The sequence below is a fragment of the Callithrix jacchus genome, chromosome 5 (assembly GCF_049354715.1).
Source record: "Callithrix jacchus isolate 240 chromosome 5, calJac240_pri, whole genome shotgun sequence".
Lineage (NCBI taxonomy): Eukaryota > Metazoa > Chordata > Mammalia > Primates > Cebidae > Callithrix > Callithrix jacchus.
Genome location: NC_133506.1, coordinates 25345197 through 25369903, shown reverse-complemented (window position 1 = coordinate 25369903; position 24707 = coordinate 25345197). Strand labels below are relative to the sequence as shown.

The 24707-nt window shown below is 47.0% G+C and overlaps 1 protein-coding gene and 1 non-coding gene across 3 annotated transcripts; both read right to left on the bottom strand.

The window, feature by feature from the left end:
* Positions 1 to 1336: 1336 nt before the first annotated feature.
* Positions 1337 to 22740, bottom strand: LOC118153580 (uncharacterized). 2 transcript variants are annotated; one of them, XM_078371434.1, is made up of 4 exons: positions 22281 to 22740; positions 17250 to 17381; positions 2403 to 15159; positions 1337 to 1475 (listed from the first exon to the last, which is right to left on the bottom strand). In XM_078371434.1, coding segments are annotated over exons 1-4 (12957 nt in total). In that variant the 5' UTR covers positions 22347 to 22740; the 3' UTR covers positions 1337 to 1473. The 2 variants fall into 2 exon arrangements, with proteins under 2 accessions (XP_078227560.1, XP_035154322.3); XM_035298431.3 differs by having other exon boundaries at positions 2475 to 15159.
* LOC118154170 (U4 spliceosomal RNA) lies at positions 15530 to 15668 on the bottom strand. Its single transcript, XR_004744065.1, has one exon. It is a non-coding gene; the product is annotated as a U4 spliceosomal RNA (small nuclear RNA).
* Positions 22741 to 24707: the final 1967 nt, after the last annotated feature.

The following is a 24707-nucleotide window of genomic DNA, read 5'->3' as shown; positions in this document are numbered from 1 at the left end:
AAATCACAGTCCGCAGCCATGGTCCCCCTCGCCCTTTCATCTCCACCCCAACTTTTGGGGTGCACATCCCAACTGTGCTCTGCTTGTTTGTTCTTAATCTGCATGAAGATAGCTGCCTCCATGTGAATTCTACCTAATTAGAGCTATGAGGTTTTCCTCAAATATGGAAATCTTGTAACTATTTCAGAACTGACATGTGGGTGCACTCTCCCATATGTTTACCATATTGTTGATATTCATGGGACTAAACATTTTCAGTCACTCCTTAGATGAAAAATTTCAAAATGCATCTGTCAAAGAGAAATTGTTCATAACCAACATGAAGCTACAGGTGTGTAATGAGGACGAAGCGCCTGTGAATGGAGCCTCCAGCCCCAGCAATCACACAGGCAGGTCACCCACAGTGTGCCGAGGGCCTCTTCCTTCAGTCTGCTATTCCAGCTCAGATGAAATAACTCACTGGGGTAACTGCCTCCATTCAAGTGGAGGCTGGAGGCTGGCAGACACTTTGTGTGGAGAGAGTGCATCTGCCTGAGGAGGCTCGTCAGGCTGGGAAGGCAGGATCCTCCAGAAGAGATGGCAGCTTCCAGAGAGGCCTCTGTGTGGATCTTCTGATGCGCAGAAAGAGGTCTCTGTAGCCATTCTGCCAATTCCCATTCTGAAAAAAAGCTGACACTGTCAAGATTCATCTTCATGGTACGAGAAGAGGTAGAATCTGATGGCTATGCTCACGGCCATTGGTGGCATAAAAGCATGGAGCCAGGGCAGGTGGTTTTTGGCATTGGCTGCTGCACTCTACGTTAGCCTGGGGGCAGCACAGATGTGGGCCACAGGTGTGCAGGTGCTGTAATTAAAAAACTACAGAAAGATGGTGGAGGTAGAGGACTGATTGAGAAATGTCTGCTCCCAGCTCAGCTTCTCTCAGAGCCGCCAGGAGTTGGTGCTCCTGGGGGCAGCCGGCTCAGTCAGGAAAGGGCTGAAACAAACCCCGAGCCTCTGTGGGTCTCCTTGCTGGCTCCACAGCTGCCGCTGGACCCCCTTCTACTCCCTTCATAAGAAGTTGGGGACCTCATGGGAATCTCTTCCTGTCTCTCTGCTCACAAGGCACCACTGGCAGCCACTAGGCTCACAGTGACTATTTTAAAAATCAATGAGCACAAGCTCCACCCATGGCTGAATACAGGATGTTCCCCCACCCCAGAAGGCCCCCTCAACCCCTCCCAGTTAACACCCTCCAAAGGCTAACCCTCTGTGGGTTAGAATAGCATATGAGGAGTCACACCTGGTACGCCCTGGGGTGTGAGCTGGTCCTCCAGGAAGCAGATGCCCAGACAGATAGGACTGCAAATGTTTATTAAGGGAGACATTATGGAAATGACAGGGGGAGGAGACAGCACCAGCATGGAGTGTAAAACATGTTGGAAACTTTGCAAAGATATCACGGCTCAGGAGAGTCTTCTAATTTTGAAATTATCCTGTAAGATAAAAAGATTTTGGGTTATTTCCAGGTGATCCTTTTTTGTTTCCCCCCAATGTATATTTTGTCTGCTATGAAATAACTCTACCCCTGCTGAATACTTCTATGAGTGGCTGCATCTGTGTCTGGCATGTCATGGAGAATAATTACCTACAGATCACAGATACAGATCTCAGAGGTTAACTGTGTATGCATTCCTCTGATCTCTTCATCCCATAAGGACCTGAATTTTAATCTTGGAGACAAGTACTTTCCCCTATCTTTTGTAACAGAGATTGGAAATCACAGGCCTGAGCTTTTACAACCCAATGTTTATTGAATGAACTTCAGGGAATCTTTTGCTGATCTTCTGAGTGGGAATATTTTCATTTAACCAACCAGAAGAGGGAGGGTCTAACACCTGGCAGCTATTTTGCAAGATGCTTTCTTCATAGGCTTCATCTCTTAGTCCTCAAAATGACCTCATAAGCACATACTTCTCAGCTCATTTATTAGGAAGCTGGGGCTCTGAGTCCCACTGAGAGGTGGTGACCGGACTCAGGCAGCAGAGACACAGGGAAGGGGGAATACTTTGCATGCCAAGCTTGGAAGATGGAAAGCTGGGAGTCACGGGTGGGAAGGAGAGGGTGCTGGGGATGAGATGATGCCACAGCAGCCCAAGATGGGCCTTGATTTCCCTGCCAAAGGTGGCCTCGCTTTAAAGGCCAATGCCAGAGCTCCACTGAACCTGGCACATTCTCATTATTAGTTTCTTTGGCCCCTAAAAAGGTCCCGAGGGACAGACACCTGCAAGTGGAAAATGAGATCGTGAGGGACAAAAGCTACAGTAGCTGAAGGGCTGCACAGCAGACACCTGCAAGACGAGCACGAAGACCCAGAAAAGGGACAGCTTAAGAAGGTTGTCGAAGTTCCAGGGGATACTCACATTCGGGTGATGATTGAGGTCCCAGTGGGCACTGTAGTATAACATGTTGTTGAACTTCCAGGGCACACTCACCTTCAGGAGGTGCTTGAGGTCCCACTACACACTGTCGTATAAGAGGTTGTTGGACTTCCTGGGGACACTCATGTTCTAGAGGTGGTTGAGGTCCCAGTTCACACTGAATTATAGGATGTTGTCGATCTTCCAGGGGACACTCGCAATCTGGAGTTGGTTGATGTCCGAGTGGGCACTGTAGTATTGGAGGTTGTTGGACTTCCTGAAGACACTCACGTTCTAGAGGTGGTTGAAGTCCCAATTGACATTGTAGTATAGGTGGTTGTTGATCTTCCAGGAGACACTCAGGTTCAAGAGGTGTTTGAGGTCCCTGTGGATACTGTATTATAGGAGGTTGTTGAACTTCCAAAGGACACTCACGTTGTGGTGATGGTTGATGTCCCAGGGGGCACTGTAATATTAAAGGATGTTGGACTTCCTGGGGACACTCATGTTCAAGAGGTGGCTGAGGTCCCGGTTGACATTGTAGTATAGGTGATTGTTGATCTTCCAGGGGACACTCACGTTCTAGAGGTGGTTGAGGTCCCAGTTTACACTGAATTATAGGATGTTGTCGATCTTCCAGGGGACACTCACAATCTGGAGTTGGTTGATGTCCGAGTGGGCACTGTAGTATTGGAGGTTGTTGGAATTCCTGGGGACACTCATGTTCTGGAGGTGGTTGATATTCCAGTGGGCCCTGCACTACAGGACCTGTTTGAGGGCCCAGCAAACACTCGAGTACACGAGGTGATGGAGGTTCCACATAACCTTCTTCTGGAGGTGCTTGAGGTCCCTGTGGAAACCCGAGTGGAGGCTGTGACTCACGTTCCAGAAAATCGTCACCTTCAGGAGGTGGTAGAGGTTCTGGAGGACAGGTCAGTAGATAAGTTAGAATTCCTACCAAACAATCAGCTGGAGTTGGTCGTTCAGGTCCCAGAAAGCACTCTATTAGACAAGGTACCAGGGGTGGCAGCAATGCTTCAGTTGGACAAGGTGCTTCAGCTTCCAGAGGACACTCAAGTATCGGTAGTGTCTGAGGTCCCGGAGAATTCTCAGATAAAAATGGTTGTGGTTCTGGTGAACACTCAAGTTCACGAGGTGGTTGAGGTCCCAGTTCACACTGAATTATAGGATGTTGTCGATCTTCCAGGGGACACTCACGTTCTGGAGATGGCTGATGTTCCAGTGGGCACTGCAGTGTTGGAGGTTCTTGGATTTCCTGGGTACACTCATGTTCTAGAGGTGGTCGAGGTCCCAGTTCACATTGAATTATACGATGTTGTTGATCTTCCCGGGGACACTCATGTTCTAGAAATGGTTGATGTCCCAGTGGGCACTGCAGGATTGGAGGCTGTTGGACTTCCTGGGGACACTTATGTTCTAGAGGTGGTTGAGGTCCCGGTTGACATTGTATTATAGGTGGTTGTCGATCTTCCAGGGGACACTTAAGTTCTGGAGATGGTTGATGTCTCAGTGGGCACTGTAGTATTGGAGGTTGTTGGACTTCCTGGGGAAACTCATGTTCAAAAGGTGGTTGAGGTCCTGGTTGACATTGTAGTATAGGTGGTTGTTGATCTTCCAGGAAACACTCACGTTCAAGAGGTGTTTGAGGTCCCAGTTCACACTGAATTATAGGAGGTTGTCGATCTTCCAGGGGACACTCACGTTCTGGAGATGGTTGATGTCCCAGTGGGCACTGTAGTATTGGAGGTTGTTGGACTTCCTGGGGACACTCACATTCAAGAGGTGGTTGAGGTCCCGGTTGGCATTGTAGTATAGGTGATTGTTGATCTTCCAGGGGACACTCATGTTTAAGAGGTGGTTGATGTCCCTGTAAATACTGTATTATAGAAGGTTGTTGAACTTCCATGGGACACTCATGTTCTGGAAATGGTTGATGTTCCCGTGGGCCCTGTAGTATTGTAGGTTGTTGGACTTCCTGGGGACACTCACGTTCTAGAGGTGGTTGAGGTCCCAGTTTACACTGAATTATAGGATGTTGTCTATCTTCCAGGGGACACTCACGTTCTAGAGGTGGTTGAGGTCCCAGTTCACACTGAATTATAGGAGGTTGTCGATCTTCCAGGGGACACTCACGTTCTGGAGGTGGCTGATATTCCAGTGGGCCCTGCACTACAGGACCTGTTTGAGGGCCCAGCAAACACTCGAGTACACGAGGTGATGGAGGTTCCACATAACCTTCTTCTGGAGGTGCTTGAGGTCCCAGTGGAAATCCGAGTGGAGGCTGTGACTCACATTCCAGAAAATCGTCACCTTCAGGAGGTGGTAGAGGTTCTGGAGGACAGGTCAGTAGATATGTTAGAATTCCTACCAAACAATCAGCTGGAGTTGGTCGTTCGGGTCCCAGAAAGCACTCTATTAGACAAGGTACCAGGGGTGGCAGCAATGCTTCAGTTGGACAAGGTGCTTCAGCTTCCAGAGGACACTCAAGTATCGGTAGTGTCTGAGGTCCCGGAGAGTTTTCAGATAAAAATGGTTGTGGTTCTGGTGAACACTCAAGTTCACGAGGTGGTTGAGGTCCCAGTTCACACTGAATTATAGGATGCTGTTGATCTTCCAGGGGACACTCACGTTCTGAAGATGGTTGATGTCCCAGTGGGCACTGTAGTATTGGAGGTGGTTGTACTTCCTGGGGACACTCATGTTCTAGAGGTGGCTGAGGTCCCAGTTCATACTGAATTATACGATGTTGTCGTTCTTCCAGGGGACTCTCAGGTTCTGGAGATGGTTGATGTCCCAGTGGGCACTGCAGTATTGGAGGTTGTTGGACTTCCTGGGGACACTCATGTTCTAGAGGTGGTTGAGGTCCTAGTTCACATTGAATTACAGGATGTTGTCGATCATCCAGGGGACACTCACATTCTGGAGATGGTTGATGTCCCAGTGGGCACTGTAGTAGTGGAAGTTGTTGAACTTCCTGGGGACACTCATGTTCTAGAGGTGGTTGGGGTCCCAGTTCACATTGAATTATACGATGTTGTCGATCTTCCCGGGGACACTCACGTTCTGGAAATGGTTGATGTCCCAGTGGGCACTGCAGGATTGGAGGTTGTTGGACTTCCTGGGGACACTCATGTTCAAGAGGTGGTTGAGGTCCCGGTTCACATTGTAGTATAGGTGGTTGTTGGTCTTCCAGGAGACACTTACGTTCACGAGGTGGTTGAAGTCCCGGTTGACATTGTATTATAGGTGGTTGTCGATCTTCCAGGAAACACTTACGTTCCGGAGATGGTTGATGTCCCAGTGCGTCCTGTAGTAGTGGAGGTTGTTGGACTTCCCGGGGACACTCACGTTCTAGAGGTGTTTGAGGTCCCAGTTCACACTGAATTATAAGATGTTGTCGATCTTCCAGGGGACACTCACAATCTGGAGTTGGTTGATGTCCGAGTGGGCACTGTAGTATTGGAGGTTCTTTGACTTCCTGGGGACACTCACGTTCTAGAGGTGGTTGAGGTCCCAATTGACATTGCAGTATAGGTGGTTGTTGATCTTCCAGGAGACACTCACGTTCAAGAGGTGTTTGATGTCCCTGTGGATACTGTATTATAGGAGGTTGTTGAACTTCCAAAGGACACTCACGTTGTGGTGATGGTTGATGTCCCAGGGGGCACTGTAATATTAAAGGATGTTGGACTTCCTGGGGACACTCACGTTCAAGAGGTGGCTGAGGTCCCGGTTGACATCGTAGTATAGGTGATTGTTGATCTTCCAGGGGACACTCACGTTCTAGAGGTGGTTGAGGTCCCAGTTTACACTGAATTATACGATGTTGTTGATCTTCAAGGGGACACTCACGTTCTGGAGGTGGTTGAGGTCTCAGTTCACACTGAGTTATAGGATGTTGTCTATCTTCCAGGGGACACTCACGTTCTGGAGGTGGTTGATATTCCAGTGGGTACTCCACTACAGGACCTGTTTGAGGACCCAGCAAACACTCGAGTACACGAGGTGATGGAGGTTCCACATAACCTTCTTCTGGAGGTGCTTGAGGTCCCAATGGAAACCTGAGAGGAGGCTGTGACTCACATTCCAGAAAATCGTCACCTTCAGGAGGTGGTAGAGGTTCTGGAGGACAGGTCAGTAGATATGTTAGAATTCCTACCAAACAATCAGCTGGAGTTGGTCGTTCGGGTCCCAGAAAGCACTCTATTAGACAAGGTACCAGGGGTGGCAGCAATGCTTCAGTTGGACAAGGTGCTTCAGCTTCCAGAGGACACTCAAGTATCGGTAGTGTCTGAGGTCCCGGAGAATTCTCAGATAAAAATGGTTGTGGTTCTGGTGAACACTCAAGTTCACGAGGTGGTTGAGGTCCCAGTTCACACTGAATTATAGGATGTTGTCGATCTTCCAGGGGACACTCACGTTCTGGAGATGGCTGATGTTCCAGTGGGCACTGCAGTGTTGGAGGTTCTTGGATTTCCTGGGGACACTCATGTTCTAGAGGTGGTCGAGGTCCCAGTTCACATTGAATTATACGATGATGTTGATCTTCCCGGGGACACTCATGTTCTGGAAATGGTTGATGTGCCAGTGGGCACTGCAGGATTGGAGGCTGTTGGACTTCCTGGGGACACTTATGTTCTAGAGGTGGTTGAGGTCCCGGTTGACATTGTATTATAGGTGGTTGTCGATCTTCCAGGGGACACTTAACTTCTGGAGATGGTTGATGTCCCAGTGGGCACTGTAGTATTGGAGGTTGTTGGACTTCCTGGGGACACTCACATTCAAGAGGTGGTTGAGGTCCCGGTTGACATTGTAGTATAGGTGATTGTTGATCTTCCAGGGGACACTCATGTTTAAGAGGTGGTTGATGTCCCTGTAAATACTGTATTATAGAAGGTTGTTGAACTTCCATGGGACACTCATGTTCTGGAAATGGTTGATGTCCCCGTGGGCCCTGTAGTATTGTAGGTTGTTGGACTTCCTGGGGACACTCACGTTCTAGAGGTGGTTGAGGTCCCAGTTTACACTGAATTATAGGATGTTGTCGATCTTCCAGGGGACACTCACGTTCTGGAGGTGGTTGATATTCCAGTGGGCCCTGCACTACAGGACCTGTTTGAGGGCCCAGCAAACACTCGAGTAAATGAGGTGATGGAGGTTCCACATAACCTTCTTCTGGAGGTGCTTGAGGTCCCAGTGGAAATCCGAGTGGAGGCGGTGACTCACGTTCCAGAAAATCGTCACCTTCAGGAGGTGGTAGAGGTTCTGGAGGACAGGTCAGTAGATATGTTAAACAATCAGCTGGAGTTGGTCGTTCGGATCCTAGAAAGCACTCTATTAGACAAGGTACTAGGGGTGGCAGCAATGCTTCAGTTGGACAAGGTGCTTCAGCTTCCAGAGGACACTCAAGTATCGGTAGTGTCTGAGGTCCCGGAGAGTTCTCAGATAAAAATGGTTGTGGTTCTGGTGAACACTCAAGTTCACGAGGTGGTTGAGGTCCCAGTTCACACTGAATTATAGGATGCTGTTGATCTTCCAGGGGACACTCACGTTCTGAAGATGGTTGATGTCCCAGTGGGCACTGTAGTATTGGAGGTGGTTGTACTTCCTGGGGACACTCATGTTCTAGAGGTGGCTGAGGTCCCAGTTCATACTGAATTATACGATGTTGTCGTTCTTCCAGGGGACACTCACATTCTTGAGATGGTTGATGTCCAAGTGGGCACTGTAGTAGTGGAAGTTGTTGAACTTCCTGGGGACACTCATGTTCTAGAGGTGGTTGAGGTCCCAGTTCACATTGAATTATACGATGTTGTCGATCTTTTCGGGGACACTCACGTTCTGGAAATGGTTGATGTCCAAGTGGGCACTGCAGGATTGGAGGTTGTTGGACTTCCTGGGGACACTCATGTTCAAGAGGTGGTTGAGGTCCCGGTTCACATTGTAGTATAGGTGGTTGTTGATCTTCCAGGAGACACTTACGTTCAAGAGGTGGTGGAGGTCCCGGTTGACATTGTATTATAGGTGGTTGTCGATCTTCCACGGGACACTTACGTTCCGGAGATGGTTGATGTCCCAGTGGGTCCTGTAGTATTGGAGGTTGTTGGACTTCCCGGGGACACTCACGTTCTAGAGGTGGTTGAGGTCCCAGTTCACACTGAATTATAAGATATTGTCGATCTTCCAGGGGACACTCACAATCTGGAGTTGGTTGATGTCCGAGTGGGCACTGTAGTATTGGAGGTTGTTGGACTTCCTGGGGACACTCACGTTCTAGAGGTGGTTGAGGTCCCAATTGACATTGTAGTATAGGTGGTTGTCGATCTTCCAGGGGACACTCACATTCTGGAGGTGGTTGATATTCCAGTGGGCACTCCACTACAGGACAAGTTTCAGGGCCCAGCAAACACTCGAGTACACGAGGTGATGGAGGTTCCACATAACCTTCTTCTGGAGGTGCTTGAGGTCCCAGTGGAAACCCGAGTGGAGGCTGTGACTCACATTCCAGGAAATCCTCACCTTCAGGAGGTGGTAGAGGTTCTGGAGGACAGGTCAGTAGATATGTTAGGATTCCTACCAAACAATCAGCTGGAGTTGGTCGTTCGGGTCCCAGAAAGCACTCTATTAGACAAGGTACCAGGGGTGGCAGCAATGCTTCAGTTGGACAAGATGCTTCAGCTTCCAGAGGACACTCAAGTATCGGTAGTGTCTGAGGTCCCGGAGAATTACCAGATAAAAATGGTTGTGGTTCTGGTGAGCACTCAAGTTCACGAGGTGGTTGAGGTCCCAGTTCACACTGAATTATAGGATGTTGTCGATCTTCCAGGGGACACTCACGTTCTGGAGATGGCTGATGTTCCAGTGGGCACTGCAGTATTGGAGGTTCTTGGATTTCCTGGGGACACTCATGTTCTAGAGGTGGTCGAGGTCCCAGTTCACATTGAATTTTACGATGTTGTTGATCTTCCCGGGGACACTCATGTTCTAGAAATGGTTGATGTCCCAGTGGGCACTGCAGGATTGGAGGCTGTTGGACTTCCTGGGGACACTCATGTTCTAGAGGTGGTTGAGGTCCCGCTTGACATTGTATTATAGGTGGTTGTCGATCTTCCAGGGGACACTTAAGTTCTGGAGGTGGTTGATGTCTCAGTGGGCACTGTAGTATTGGAGGTTGTTGGACTTCCTGGGGAAACTCATGTTCAAAAGGTGGTTGAGGTCCCGTTTGACATTGTAGTATAGGTGGTTGTTGATCTTCCAGGAGACACTCACGTTCAAGAGGTGTTTGAGGTCCCAGTTCACACTGAATTATAGGAGGTTGTCGATCTTCCAGGGGACACTCATGTTCTGGAGATGGTTGATGTCCCAGTGGGCACTGTAGTATTGGAGGTTGTTGGACTTCCTGGGGACACTCACATTCAAGAGGTGTTTGAGGTCCCTGTGGATACTGTATTATAGGAGGTTGTTGAACTTCCACAGGATACTCACGTTCTGGTGATGGTTGATGTCTCAGTGGGCACTGTAGTATTGGAGGTTGTTGGACTTCCTGGGGACACTCACATTCAAGAGGTGGTTGAGGTCCCGGTTGAAATTGTAGTATAGGTGATTGTTGATCTTCCAGGGGACACTCATGTTTAAGAGGTGGTTGATGTCCCTGTAAATACTGTATTATAGAAGGTTGTTGAACTTCCATGGGACACTCATGTTCTGGAAATGGTTGATGTCCCCGTGGGCCGTGTAGTATTGTAGGTTGTTGGACTTCCTGGGGACACTCACGTTCTAGAGGTGGTTGAGGTCCCAGTTCACACTGAATTATAGGAGGTTGTTGATCTTCCAGGGGACACTCTCGTTCTGGAGGTGGTTGATATTCCAGTGGGCACTCCACTGCAGGACCTGTTTGAGGGCCCAGCAAACACTCAAGTACACGAGGTGATGGAGGTTCCACATAACCTTCTTCTGGAGGTGCTTGAGGTCCCAGTGGAAACCCGAGTGGAGGCTGTGACTCACATTCCAGGAAATCCTCACCTTCAGGAGGTGGTAGAGGTTCTGGAGGACAGGTCAGTAGATATGTTAGGATTCCTACCAAACAATCAGCTGGAGTTGGTCGTTCGGGTCCCAGAAAGCACTCTATTAGACAAGGTACCAGGGGTGGCAGCAATGCTTCAGTTGGACAAGGTGCTTCAGCATCCAGAGGGCACTCAAGTATCGGTAGTGTCTGAGGTCCCGGAGAATTCTCAGATAAAAATGGTTGTGGTTCTGGTGAACACTCAAGTTCACGAGGTGGTTGAGGTCCCAGTTCACACTGAATTATAGGATGCTGTTGATCTTCCAGGGGACACTCACTTTCTGGAGATGGTTGATGTTCCAGTGGGCACTGCAGTATTGGAGGTTGTTGGACTTCCTGGGGACACTCATGTTCTAGAGGTGGTTGAGGTCCCAGTTCACATTGAATTACAGGATGTTGTCGATCTTCCAGGGGACTCTCACATTCTGGAGATGGTTGATGTCCCAGTGGGCACTGTAGTATTGGAAATTGTTGAACTTCCTGGGGACACTCATGTTCTAGAGGTGGTTGAGGTCCCAGTTCACATTGAATTATACAATGTTGTTGATCTTCCTGGGGACACTCACGTTCTGGAAATGGTTGATGTCCCAGTGGGCACTGCAGGATTGGAGGTTGTTGGACTTCCTGGGGACACTCATGTTCTAGAGGTGGTTGAGGTCCCGCTTGACATTGTAGTATAGGTGGTTGTCGATCTTCCAGGGGACACTTAAGTTCTGGAGATGGTTGATGTCTCAGTGGGCACTGTAGTATTGGAGGTTGTTGGACTTCCTGGGGAAACTCATGTTCAAAAGGTGGTTGAGGTCCCGGTTGACATTGTAGTATAGGTGGTTGTTGATCTTCCAGGAGACACTCACATTCAAGAGGTGGCTGAGGTCCCGGTTGACAGTGTAGTATAGGTGATTGTTGATCTTTCAGGGGACACTCACGTTTAAGAGGTGGTTGAGGTCCCTGTGGATACTGCATTATAGGAGGTTGTTGAACTTTCATGGGACACTCACGTTCTGGAGATGGTTGTTGTCCCAGTGGGCACTGTGTTATTGGAGGTTGTTGGACTTCCTGGGGAAACTCATGTTCAAAAGGTGGTTGAGGTCCCGGTTGACATTGTAGTATAGGTGGTTGTTGATCTTCCAGGAGACACTCACGTTTAAGAGGTGGTTGAGGTCTCTGTGGATACTGCATTATAGGAGGTTGTTGAACTTTCATGGGACACTCACGTTCTGGAGATGGTTGTTGTCCCAGTGGGCACTGTGTTATTGGAGGTTGTTGGACTTCCTGGGAACACTCACGTTCTAGAGGTGTTTGAGGTCCCAGTTCACACTGAATTATAGGATGTTGTTGATCTTCCAGGGGACACTCACGTTCTGGAGGTGGTTGATAACCCAGTGGGCACTCCACTACAGGACCAGTTTCAGGATCCAGCAAACACTCGAGTACACGAGGTGATTGAGGTTCCACATAACCTTCTTCTGGAGGTGCTTGAGGTCCCAGTGGAAACCCGAGAGGAGGCTGTGACTCACGTTCCAGAAAATCGTCACCTTCAGGAGGTGATAGAGGTTCTGGAGGACAGGTCAGTAGATATGTTAGAATTCCTACCAAGCAATCAGCTGGAATTGGTCGTTCAGGTCCTAGAAAGCACTCTATTAGACAAGGTACCAGGGGTGGCAGCAATGCTTCAGTTGGACAAGGTGCTTCAGCTTCCAGAGGACACTCAAGTATCGGTAGTGTCTGAGGTTCCGGAGAATTCTCAGATAAAAATGGTTGTGGTTCTGGTGAACACTCAACTTCATGAGGTGTTTGAGGTCCCAGTTCACACTGAATTATAGGATGTTGTCTATCTTCCAGGGGACACTCATGTTCTGAAGATGGTTGATGTCCCAGTGGGCACTGTAGTATTAGAAGTTGTTGGATTTCCTGGGGACACTCATGTTCTAGAGGTGGTTGAGTTCCCAGTTCACACTGAATTATACGAGGTTGTCGATCTTCCCGGGGAAACTCACGTTCTGGAAATGGTTGATGTCCCAGTGGGCACTGCATGATTGGAGGTTGTTGGACTTCCTGGGGACACTCATGTTCAAGAGGTGTTTGAGGTCCCGGTTGACATAGTAGTATAGGTGGTTGTTGGTCTTCCAGGAGACACTCACGTTCAAGAGGTGGTTGAGGTCGTTGTGGATACTGTATTATAGGAGGATGTTGAACTTCGACAGGACACTCACATTCTGGTGATTGTTGATGTCCCAGTGGGCACTGTAGCATTGGAGTTTGTTCAACTTCCTGGGGACACTCACATTCAAGACGTGGTTGAGGTCCAAGTTGATATTGTATTATAGGTGATTGTTGATCTTCCAGGGGACACTCACGTTTAAGAGGTGGTTGAGGTCCCTGTGGATACTGTATTATAGGAGGTTGTTGAACTTCCATGGGACACTCACGTTCTGGATATGGTTGATGACCCAGTGGGCCTTGTAGTATTGTAGGTTGTTGGACTTCCAGGGGACACTCACGTTCTAGAGGTGGTTGAGGTCTCAGTTCACACTGAGTTATAGGATGTTGTCGATCTTCCAGGGGACACTCATGTTCTGGAGGTGGTTGATATTCCAGTGGGCACTCCACTACAGGACCTGTTTGAGGACTCAGCAAACACTCGAGTACACGAGGTGATGGAGGTTCCACATAACCTTCTGGAGGTGCTTGAGATCCCAGTGGAAATCCGAGTGGAGGCTGTGACTCACATTCCAGAAAATCGTCACCTTCAGGAGGTGGTAGAGGTTCTGGAGGACAGGTCAGTAGATATGTTAGGATTCCTACCAAACAATCAGCTGGAGTTGGTCGTTCGGGTCCCAGAAAGCACTCTATTAGACAAGGTACCAGGGGTGGCAGCAATGCTTCAGTTGGACAAGGTGCTTCAGTTTCCAGAGGACACTCAAGTATCGGTAGTGTCTGAGGTCCCGGAGAATTCTCAGATAAAAATGGTTGTGGTTCTGGTGAACACTCAAGTTCACGAGGTGGTTGAGGTCCCAGTTCACACTGAATTATAGGATGTTGTCGATCTTCCAGGGGACACTCACATTCTGGAGATGGTTGATGTCCCAGTGGGCACTGTAGTATTGGAGGTTGTTGGACTTCCTGGGGACACTCATGTTCTAGAGGTGGTTGAGGTCCTAGTTCACATTGAATTACAGGATGTTGTCGATCTTCCAGGGGACTCTCACATTCTGGAGACAGTTGATGTCCCAGTGGGCACTGTAGTATTGGAAATTGTTGAACTTCCTGGGGACACTCATGTTCTAGAGGTGGTTGAGGTCCCAGTTCACATTGAATTATACAATGTTGTTGATCTTCCCGGGGACACTCACGTTCTGGAAATGGTTGATGTCCCAGTGGGCACTGCAGGATTGGAGGTTGTTGGACTTCCTGGGGACACTCATGTTCTAGAGGTGGTTGAGGTCCCGGTTGACATTGTATTATAGGTCCTTGTCGATCTTCTAGGGGACACTTAACTTCTGGAGATGGTTGATGTCTCAGTGGACACTGTAGTATTGGAGGTTGTTGGACTTCCTGGGGAAACTCATGTTCAAAAGGTGGTTGAGGTCCCGGTTGACATTGTAGTATAGGTGGTTGTTGATCTTCCAGGAGACACTCACGTTCAAGAGGTGTTTGAGGTCCCTGTGGATACTGTATTATAGGAGGTTGTTGAACTTCCACAGGACACTCACGTTCTGGAGGTGGTTGATATTCCAGTGGGCACTCCACTGCAGGACCTGTTTGAGGGCCCAGCAAACACTCGAGTACACGAGGTGATGGAGGTTCCACATAACCTTCTTCTGGAGGTTGTTGAGGTCCCAGTGGAAACCCGAGTGGAGGCTGTGACTCACGTTCCAGAAAATCGTCACCTTCAGGAGGTGGTAGAGGTTCTGGAGGACAGGTCAGTAGGTATGTTAGAATTCCTACCAAACAGTCAGCTGGAGTTGGTGGTTCAGGTCCAAGAAAACTTTCTATTAGACAAGGTACCAGGGGTGGCAGCAATGCTTCAGTTGGACAAGGTGCTTCAGCCTCCAGAAGACACTCCGGTATCGGTAGTGTCTGAGATCCTGTAGAATTCTCAGATAAAAATGGTTGTGGTTCCGGTGAACACTCAAGTTCACGAGGTGGTTGATGTCCCAGTGGACATTGTAGTATTGCAGAATGTTGGACTTCCAGGGGACCCTCACATTCAGGAGGTGGTTGGGGTCCCAGTGGATACTGTATTATAGGAGGTTGTTGATCTCCCAGGGGATGCTCACTTTCAAGCGGTAGTTGAGGTTCCAGTGGACACTGTAGTATAGGAGATTGTTTAAGTTCCAGAGGATACTCAAGGTTACGAGGTAATTGCCTTTCCAGGGGACACTCGACTGGAGTATGTTGCTGAGGTTCCTTCAGAATCTCACTTGTGTGAGCTGTCTGAGATCTCAGGAAACCTTCAGCTGGAGAAGGTGTTTCAGGCTCCAGAGGATGTTCCAGTGGAGGAGGTATCAGAGCTTCTAGAGAACCTTCAGTTGCAGAGAGTGATCGAGGTCCCAGAGGACCCCAAGGTGGAGGAGGTGCCTGGCCACCCATCAATGGTCTGGAAGGGCCAGCCATGAAGTAGGGTAGGTTGGGCCATTGTGGCAGAGGACGAGGTTCCTCTTCAGCCATGTTGACCTGCAAGGCAGAGAAGGAAATGTTTTGAAATCTTTTAACATGAAAAACACCAACATGCACACAAGCTGTACCTGGTGCTGCAGGTGACGGTCCCTTGCCCCTTCCCCTCTTCAGCTTCTAAATGGGAGCATCAGTGCCATTAAGCATCTATTCCACCGAGTCCTGCTGACAGCAGGGGAGTGAAAACAAGCCATGGGGACAAATGGTTGTCCCCATGCCACTGTGTCTGTCTGCAAATGTAGGCAGGCTGAAGGCCTGTCCCATGGAAGACAGAGTCACTACACAGCAATAAAGAAGCATGTTTTTGACACGGGGCTGTCTGTGTCTATCCGCATTCTTATATAATCGGCACTGGCAATTTGTGACGGTTTCTATGGTAGAGACTCAACAATGGCCAATGCGGGTTATACTGCAAGTTGTCACGGCGGGGTATTGGAAAAGTTTTAAATTAGCCATAATCGCACCTCGGATAAACCTCATTGGCTACAGTACTGGTGCTATGCAAAGCTAAGTCCCAGCTGTTCTTAAGAAAATGTTCTGCAGGCTTTTCATGCTCTGTCACTGATTCTCAGAACTCTGCAAGGTCCGCGTGACCACCCTGCTGCAAAGCTAAGAAAACGGAGGCTCCCAAAGGAAGGAGAACATGCACCCAGGTCACACCGCTTGCGGGAGGCAGAGTGGAAGTCAATTCCAGCTCTGCCTGCAGGACCTCTCATCCCCCCTCTGCTTCACTTCTTGACAAAGGCTCTTCTCCACTCTGGAGGTGCCACTTGTGGGCACAGAGATCTCTGGGGAGATGTGGATTCCTGAAGACCTGCAGGGGAATTGGGAGAGGGTTTTCTGACGCAACAATCCTACGTACAGATGTCAGTTTGGCACAGCTATCATATTTCTTTTAACTTCCAGGTCATAACAACTTCTAAGTGCACTATGACATAAAAAATAATATTTTTTCTCATGGAAAAATGAGGTGGTACTTCTAAACAACAGACGTTTTAAAAATGTGCTTGATTGTAAGTGTACAAGTCCCACGATGTGTGATCAGAGGACTTTGCAGCTGTCAAAACTGTAGAGGCCCATGAGAACCAGCCTCACTGAGCATCGCTGAAGGTCTTCATTGGGAATTGTCCTTGTAGGTAATGAGCGACGTTCACTCTTCACTTCCTCACAGCCAGGGCACATTCTCTGTTGCAAATGAGGAACCTCTTATACCTAGAATGTGAGATCTAGGGTGCCACTGGGTGGCAGTGGGAGCAACATTGCACAACACAGATGGGACGATGATGAATTATGGCACGGACTTTGTCCGAGAGTATTCAAAATGGCACAACGCACATACTAATTAATGTTGGATTAATGAGTTTTCACTTCCAGGATTACGGCAGATATTCTGAATGCTAATCGCCTACCTTATAGAAGATGATAAATAAAATCACAGCACAAAACAAAACCCGACATATTTTGGAAACAGGACCCCACAATATTTGGAGTCGAATGGATCCGTCAGGATTCCCTGGGCCATGAGACCTCCAGCAGTGGAGCTCAGTGGCATTGCCTCGTGTTATTTCTGCAAACAGAACAGTGGAAGCCCTTTAGTCCTCGGCCCCTAAGCATTCATGGCTTCTGGCGGTGCCAACAAAGATGACGAGCTGGGAATGGAGAAGCCGGGAAGCTCATGGGGAAGATTTTGCTTTGAAAAAGGCCAGACGGAAAAGGCACCCAGAACCCGCAGAGCAGAGGCCAAGCCAGGAGAGGGCGCTGCGGGAAAAGACTAAAGTGTCCTGTAATAGGCAGAGTGAAAAGGACTCCAACATTTACCTTTTCTTCATTTCTGATAATACAGCACAAAGGTAAAAAACATATTTTTGACCCAAAGCGCTGTTGACATCCTATTAAACAAACATGAACCTACTTAATTTTCATTCCGTAAATGGTAGATATTTTCATTATTCTTAGGGTAAGAAATCATTTCCCTGATTTGTTTTCTGTAAAATTCAATATTCATAATGAAGTTCAGAACCACGAATTGTTCTAAATAATTTCGTATTTATGGTTACAAGTTTACCTCTATAGGAAGTTCGTATACTCACACCAAGGCCAGTTATCCACAACAAAACGGCAAGGGAACAAATTCCCAGGGAGACAGCAATGATAATAAGCATCCAGGGAAGTTCAGAAAAGCCAGGCCCGGGATACAAACTTGCAAGCAGGACATCGATGACCTGGAATAATAACAGATGGAATAATGAGAGGCCCGATGACCTTTACCATATTTCAGTCACAAGGAATCATCCTTAGAAACCCTCAACCTCCTCCAAGAGGTAACTACACCCCTCAGCTATCACCAGGGGATCCCACTGCTTCAAGAAGGATTGGAAGTTAACAGTCTGATGGTTCTTGCATGGCTGGTAGTGTCTGTAAGCATTGTGAATGTGGGGTGTCTTTTCTCTTGGTCTAATGCAGGGATGTCCAATCTTTTGGCTTCCCTGGGCCATCATAAAAGAAGGAGCATTGTCTTGAACTGCACATAAAATACACTACCATGAAAAATAGCTGATAACTTAAAAAAAATGGTTAAAAAAAAATCACAATGTTTTGAGAAAGTTTACCAATTTGTGTTGGGCCACATTCAAAGCTGCCCTGGGCTGTATGCGGCCTGTCACCTGTGGGTTGGACAAGCTAGGTATAAAGTAATTATCATTGCTTTAAAGTTACTTCCTTTTTAAATTGACATACAACATTGGAAATATTTATTAGGTGTCACATGATAAAAGAATCCAGAATCCCTGTGAATCACACTTCTTTCTTAGATTACATCAATCTCTGCCATTTAAAGCATAAGTTGCTGTGTGCGGTGGCTCATGTCTGTAATCCCAGCACTTTGGGAGGCCAAGGCGGGGGAATCACTAGGTCAGGCGATCAAGACCATGCTGGCCAACATGGTGAAACGCTGTCTCTACTAAAAATACACAAATTAGCTGGGTGTGGTGGCACGTGCCTGTAGCCTCGGCTACTCAGGAGGCTGAGGCAGGAGAATTGCTTGAACCAGAGAATCGGAGGTTGCAATGAGCCAAGATCGTGCCACTGCACTCCAGCCTGGTGACAGAGCAAGACTTCATCTAAAATAAATAAATAAATAAGTAAAACAGCGTAAGACAAAAAAACTATAATTAAGAGATGACAGGCTGGGTGCAGTGGCTCATGCCTATAATCCCAGCATTTTGGGAGGCTGAGGCAGGTGGATCACGAGGTCAAGAGATCGAGATCATCCTAGTCAACATGGTGAAACACCATCTCTACTAAAAATACAAAAATTAGCTGGGCATGGTGACACAGGCCTGTAGTCACAGCTACTCGGGAGGCTGAGGCAGGAGAATTGCTTGAACCCAGGAGGCGGAGTTTGTGGTGAGCCGAGATCGCGCCATTGCACTCCAGCCTGGGTAACAACAGCAAAACTCTGTCTCAAAAAGTAATAATTAAAAAATAAAATAAAATAAAGAGATGACTTCATTCAGAAATAAGTATAAAAATACCCAAGTAGGGATCATGAGCATGGCATGAATAGCTAAGACTGTTGATATTAATTCCATCAGACTCTTACGTGAATGAAGACAAAGACTTGCCCAGAGTAAGTTGAGACGGCTTCTGAGAACGTTGCTACATCGATTCCTCAGGATTGAACTGTATGCTCTTGAAAATATCTTAATTTTAAGTGTTTCTTTCAAGATGGTGAATTAAACAGATCGGTATCCAACAGGGTGGACTGAGCATTTGCAGAGTCCAAAATGGAAAGGACTGAGTTAGAGATCCGTGCAACAATGGGAGCGATTTCAGAAACGTTGTGTTGAGCAGAATCAGACAGACACCAGAGAGTACCTAGGGCATGGCATGCATCTGTAGATGTCAAATTCCAGAAGAAGCAAACTCTACCTCTCATGAGAAAGGGATTGGCTGGGAAGAGGGAGAGTTCAGTTTCTGGGGTGACATAATACTGTAGATCTTGAAAGGGGTTGGGATATGCCGGTGTGTGTACTTCTCCAAGTTAGCAATGTTACACTTCAGATTTGTATCGTCTCTTCTTTGCAATTCTTCTTGAGCAGAAATTTTTATAAAGAAATATTGAATTCAGTTAACGTTAGCTTTGCTAAACTATTCAACAGGAAGTGTGCCGACGTCTCCAATTCATTGGAAATACATCTAAAATAAGATGGGCTGATGAATGGATAGAGTGGCGGAAAGATGGGTGGAGATGTGTTGTCATGCTCCTTAAAATGTTAACAAATCAATGCTGTATTTAAACATTGTTACAACTAAATGTTGATGGTCATTGCCAAATCACTGTGTCATGTCCGTAATTTTCCCCCTTTAGACAAGAGTTCCAAAATAATGATTATTTACATTCTATATGTTTGAACAATTTTACACACAATATCAATGGAATGTTTTTTCTGTCAGTTGGTCTCGGTGTTGCAGAATGCAAGTATATACAGGGAAAGCTTGCAGAGGCGCTGCTTTCCAGTTTTTGCTCTCATGACAAAGGCCAAATGGAAAAAACAAGACTTCTCTCTCTTTCCAAGGGAGAAGCTAGACACACTGCCATATATATGTCCATACAAAGGAATGTTACTTAGCAATAAAACAAAAAGCAAACTTAATATTTAAAGCAATATGAATCCATGTGAACATGATTCTGCTGACTTTACAGAATTCAGAACAGCAAGAATACCTCTCCTGTATGACACCATGACAGGAAAGGGCAGTGCAGGGGGAGGACAGTAGGATGGAGGAGAAGGACAGATGGATTCCAAAGGAGGAGGAGGGAACTTTGACGAGGGAGGAATGTGTTTAGTATCTTGAATCTGGAATGTGGTGCTGTTTTGACTGCTGTATCCATATGTAAAAGTCAGCAAGTCGGATTCTTTACAAAGAGGCTGTTTAATATACAGGTAGGAAGGAAACGTGATACATAAACTATTAGTTTTTAATGATCTGAACAAACATGGCAAATATATTTTAAAAATAATTATAGAACTTTACCTAGAAATTATAATTCAATTAAAAATGGAGATAAGAAAATACAAACTCACACTGGTTAGGAAGCCAAGGTCTTTTAAATATTTAGAAATTTGTGTTACATTCTTTGGAATAGATCCAAAAATATGCCAGCAATGTGTGGAAAAATGAGAAAAATATAAGAAAAAAGTCTTAAAATTATAGATGAGAATACTACCTAAATATATGTTTATCTATACAGAACTGAGAGTGGACGGCTGCTGTAATAAGAACACCCAGGTTATATTCCAACAACAATAAACACAGATTGTTCTTTAGCCCAAACTTCTAGATCACTTGAGTCCAGGATGTTCACCACTGCTGAAACGGGCACTTCATGTCAGATTTTCCAAGTCCAGAAAGACTTGCGTCACATAATCCTCTTGGAATTGTGATTGAAACTGTGAGAATTGAGGTCAGTTAAAAACACAATGCCAAGTAACCGCCAGCAAGAGTTCACCTTCGTATTTTGGAGCGTTGAGCATAAAGCACTCAGGAGCAACCTTGGAAATCCACGTGGAAAGCAACACAAACTTTCTGGAACGTAGGCCACCACTACACTAGGCACACATAGTGTTTACAAACACTGGATTTACAAGCATTGGAGGAAAAAATAAATTCAAAGTGCCATTCAGACCAATCCACATACCAAGACTCAGTTTTGTGCAAATGAAACCTCTCTAGAAAGCAGCCTGTGAGTTCTGTGGCACTTTTGTCTTCAGCCTCACAGTGGAAGTGACTGCAGCCTGGCTCCTGGGAGGGACGCACTGTCCCTGAGGAGCCTCCTTCTGAAAGTGAGCAGGAGCTCTGGGCACAGTGGTGACAGATGTGGATCAAATGCACAAAAGAACAAAGGCCATCTTGTCATTGACCAGGAAAACATCCCCGTCCTGGGCACTGTTGTCACATCTGACAACTATCTGGATGCAGGTTACCAGCAGTGGGCTCCTACCCAGATTAGGTCCCATGGGCCAGGAAGAGCTTAGGTTCTGACAGTTGATGGCCATGAGCAAGGGTGGAGGTGGAAAATGCAATGAGAAAAAATTATCCAAGTCTTCAAAGGTGAGGTAGGGAACGAGGGTTTAACTGATCTATAAAAATGCAGCCAGGTAAAGGGAAACAAACTCCAACAACGATTAGCAAGACATTTCCTCCTTCATAGACTCAAAAGAGTCAGGAGACTCTTCTTTGATTGGAGGATTCCTGTGGGGCGATCCTGCCGCCATGCAGTGGCTGCTCCCCATCACTGGACTTTCCAGATCCCTCTCCGAGAATCTGTGCATGCAGCTTAGAACAAATACTCTGGAGTCTAGCAGGGGCCGGGCCCTCTCCTGAGTGTGGTGGAGAGGTGTTATAATGTGAGGGTGAAACCACTCCAAATAGCAACCTGTGATTCTTTCTATTTGGACACTCAGAAGGGCTTTAAGACCCTTTCTGCTTTGGGTAAATCAATGATCTGCACAAGACACATTTGCCAGAACAAAGGACAATACAGTCGTTGTTCACATCCTGGTCATGTCACTCCTGGTGACTTCCGCCTTGCAAACACCCCAGCAGGGGGCAACCCTTTTCTGTCTCATCTGATGGGCTTCTGGGGCTCCCATCACTCTGATTGGACACTGACTCCCTGGAGGCAGCTCCCAAGCGCAGAAGACACGGATGACTCAGAAGTTCCTAGAAAGTCATCAAACCAGATGACACAGAACCCAAACGACATTTCACTTTGTTTTGTTTGAGTCAAGGTCTCACTCTGTCGCTGAGGCTGGAGTGCAGTGGGGTGATCTCGGCTGACTTCCCCCTCCACCTCCTGGGCCCATGCGATCCTCCCACCTCAGCCTCTCCAGTAGCTGGGACTACAGGCCCACGCTGCCAGGTCTCACTCTTTTTTTTTTTTTTTTTTTGCAGTGATGGGGTTTCACTCTGTCCCAGGCTGGTCTGGAATTCCTGGACTCAAGTGATCTGCCCACCTCGGCCCCCAAAGTACTGGATGGTAGGTGCGACTGTGTCATTTCAGCCCCGTAACACATCCCAAAGAAAAGGAAGGGACCCGCGGGTCCAGTGTCTCCTACCTGAGTGCACTGATGGCTGGGAAACCCCAGCACAAGGAGCCAAAAGAGCAACCACTGCAGCCACATGTCCTGGTCCTCTCAGGGCGCCATGAGGCGGCCAGGACAGAGGTGGGGGTGGCTTAGGGCTGTGGGAGGGAAGGGGATGGGGGACGGAAGGGGAAAGGATGGGGGTGGGGGAGAGGGAGGGAGGAAAAAGGGAGCTGGGGGAGGGAGGGGAGGAGATGGAATGAGGGGAGGGAAGGGGGTTGTTGGGCACCTGGAGCAGGAGGAGGAGGAGAAAGGGGTCTGGGAAAGGATGGGGTTCAAACGAAGTCCTCAAGCGTGGGTGGGAGATTCAGCTACAGGTCAGAGGGAAAGTCGATCAGCGAAGCAGCAGGACGCGTGGGTTGAGGCAGCGGGAGGCTCAGGAGTGGTTGGAGGGAGACCAGGGCTCTGGTGTCCACCAAAGTTGCTCCTGTCTGGGCGTTGCCTTAGCAACCCTGGGCCTTTGTACTCCCCCTCCACCAATCCCCCGCCCCGGTGGCTGTTACCTCACAGTGGACGTTCCACGAGGTGCCCATAATCTGACAACGCCCGTCCCCCACCTGGGGGGGGGGGGCAACATGGGGGCCTCATCTCTATACAATGTGACAAGTTAGCCAGGCATGGTGGCCTGCAGCCCTGGTCCCAGCTACTCAGAAGGCTGAGGTGGGAGGATTGTGTCAACCTCAGAAAGCAAGACCCTGCTTGAAATAAAAGAAATTAAGTAAAACACAAATACAAAGAAAAATATTCTTTATTCACAAATTGGTAGAATTAATATTGTGAAAATGTCTATCTTACATAAAGTGATCTACAGATTTAATTTAACATCCCTATCAAACTACCAATGACATTCTCCACATTCAAAAGGAACGTCCCAGTTCATCCTGTTCCCATAAAAGAAAACCCTCTATAGTCAAAATAATTAAAAAAAAAAAAAAACAAAGCTGAAGGCATCACAGAGCCTGCCTTTGAAATATACTACAAAGCCATAATAAGCAAAAGTGTATGGTACTGGCATAAAAATAGACACATAGGCCAAAAGAGCAGAATAGAGAGCCCGGAAATAAATCCACACATTCCAGCTAACTGAGGTGACAAAACATATAATGGATAAAGAACAAACTCTTTAATACATGGTGTTGATGCTTTTACTATTCAAACTAATGTTATACTCACCATACTGTGTTAGGACTTACTACTGTCTTGTGCTAATACTTAGTACTATCTTTTACTAGTACTAACCATATTGTGTTAGGACCTAATAGCTTTTACAAATAAATCCAGACAGTGCTAACTGACCAGTGGAATCTTCTGGCCTGCAGACAGTGCACGCCTCTTGTGCCAATTAAGGATGATCCAAATGGTGTATTCATGGCTATAAATGGCCTCAGAGGCTCCAGTTAAGAGTAAGTTCTCACCACGTTAGAAAATTCCAAACCTCTCAGAACCTGCAAAGCACTATGTGGCATGATGGGCGGGATAACAGTGAGAAAGTTGTAGCCGGAAGACAGGCAGTGAGGACTGTGATGCAGAGCAGAGTTAGGATGAACACAAAGAGGCAGCAGAAGACTGCAGATTATTGGAAAAGTGAACAAGAGGAATTCCACTTCACACGTTTGGAAAGAGCCAGTTGTGTAGCCTGGGAACAGATGTCCTCTCTCCACTGCAAAATCAATACCGTTTCTTCACCATGGATGCTTTCAGTCTCTAACTTGGAGACACAAACTCACTTCAACAGAATTATTTACTCCTAATTACAAAGGGTGCTATTCACCTAGCACTATATTTGTTTACTTCATTTATGTATCAAAACAACCCAGTAACTTAGGAAGCATCTCCAGTGTTTACCTGAACAAATTGGCCCAGTAAAATAAATAAAGCCAACAATATCAATTACAAAAAGTAAAAGAATAATAACTAAGGAAAAATGGGCTTAAAATAGGTTCTCTAATTGAAAGAACTAAGTCAAATGTACTAGTTAAATAAAATATAACTTAACACCCTCATTGTGAAGATACTAACATCTGAGAATTACTAGGGGAGCACCACTAAGTTTTATGGAAATTCTCCTTCTCACCACTGGGCAGGTCATGGAAATATGACTGCATGAACAATGGGAGGGAACATTATGTGTGAGGTCCAGCATGAATAACAGGCAAGTAAAAACAGGATTTGCATGAGGAGATTCTGAACCAGGAGCCAGAATGTTATACAGAAATGAATTCAGCACAAAGGAGAGATTGAGATTTCCTTCAAAATCTATGAGGTTTGTAGTTTTCTAGTAAATTATCAAGACTATTAAAGTGATCTGTTTGAATCCAGTCTTGCTATTTTCTTTGTCATGTGTACTTTCAAAACAGATGGACACCCGCACTCACACAAACACAATGACGTGCTCCGTCA

What these genes read in the sequence shown, in the direction of transcription:
- LOC118153580 (XM_078371434.1), bottom strand. Translation starts at nt 22,346, where the DNA reads ATGTGGCTGCAGTGGTTGCTCTTTTGGCTCCTTGTGCTGGGGTTTCCC. An exon ending in CCAGCCATCAGTGCACTCAG is followed by an intron (nt 17,382 to 22,280) that starts GTAGGAGACACT and finishes TTATTATTCCAG; the next exon opens with GTCATCGATGTCCTGCTTGC. An exon ending in TGTGGATAACTGGCCTTGGT is followed by an intron (nt 15,160 to 17,249) that starts GTGAGTATACGA and finishes TCTGCCTTGCAG; the next exon opens with GTCAACATGGCTGAAGAGGA.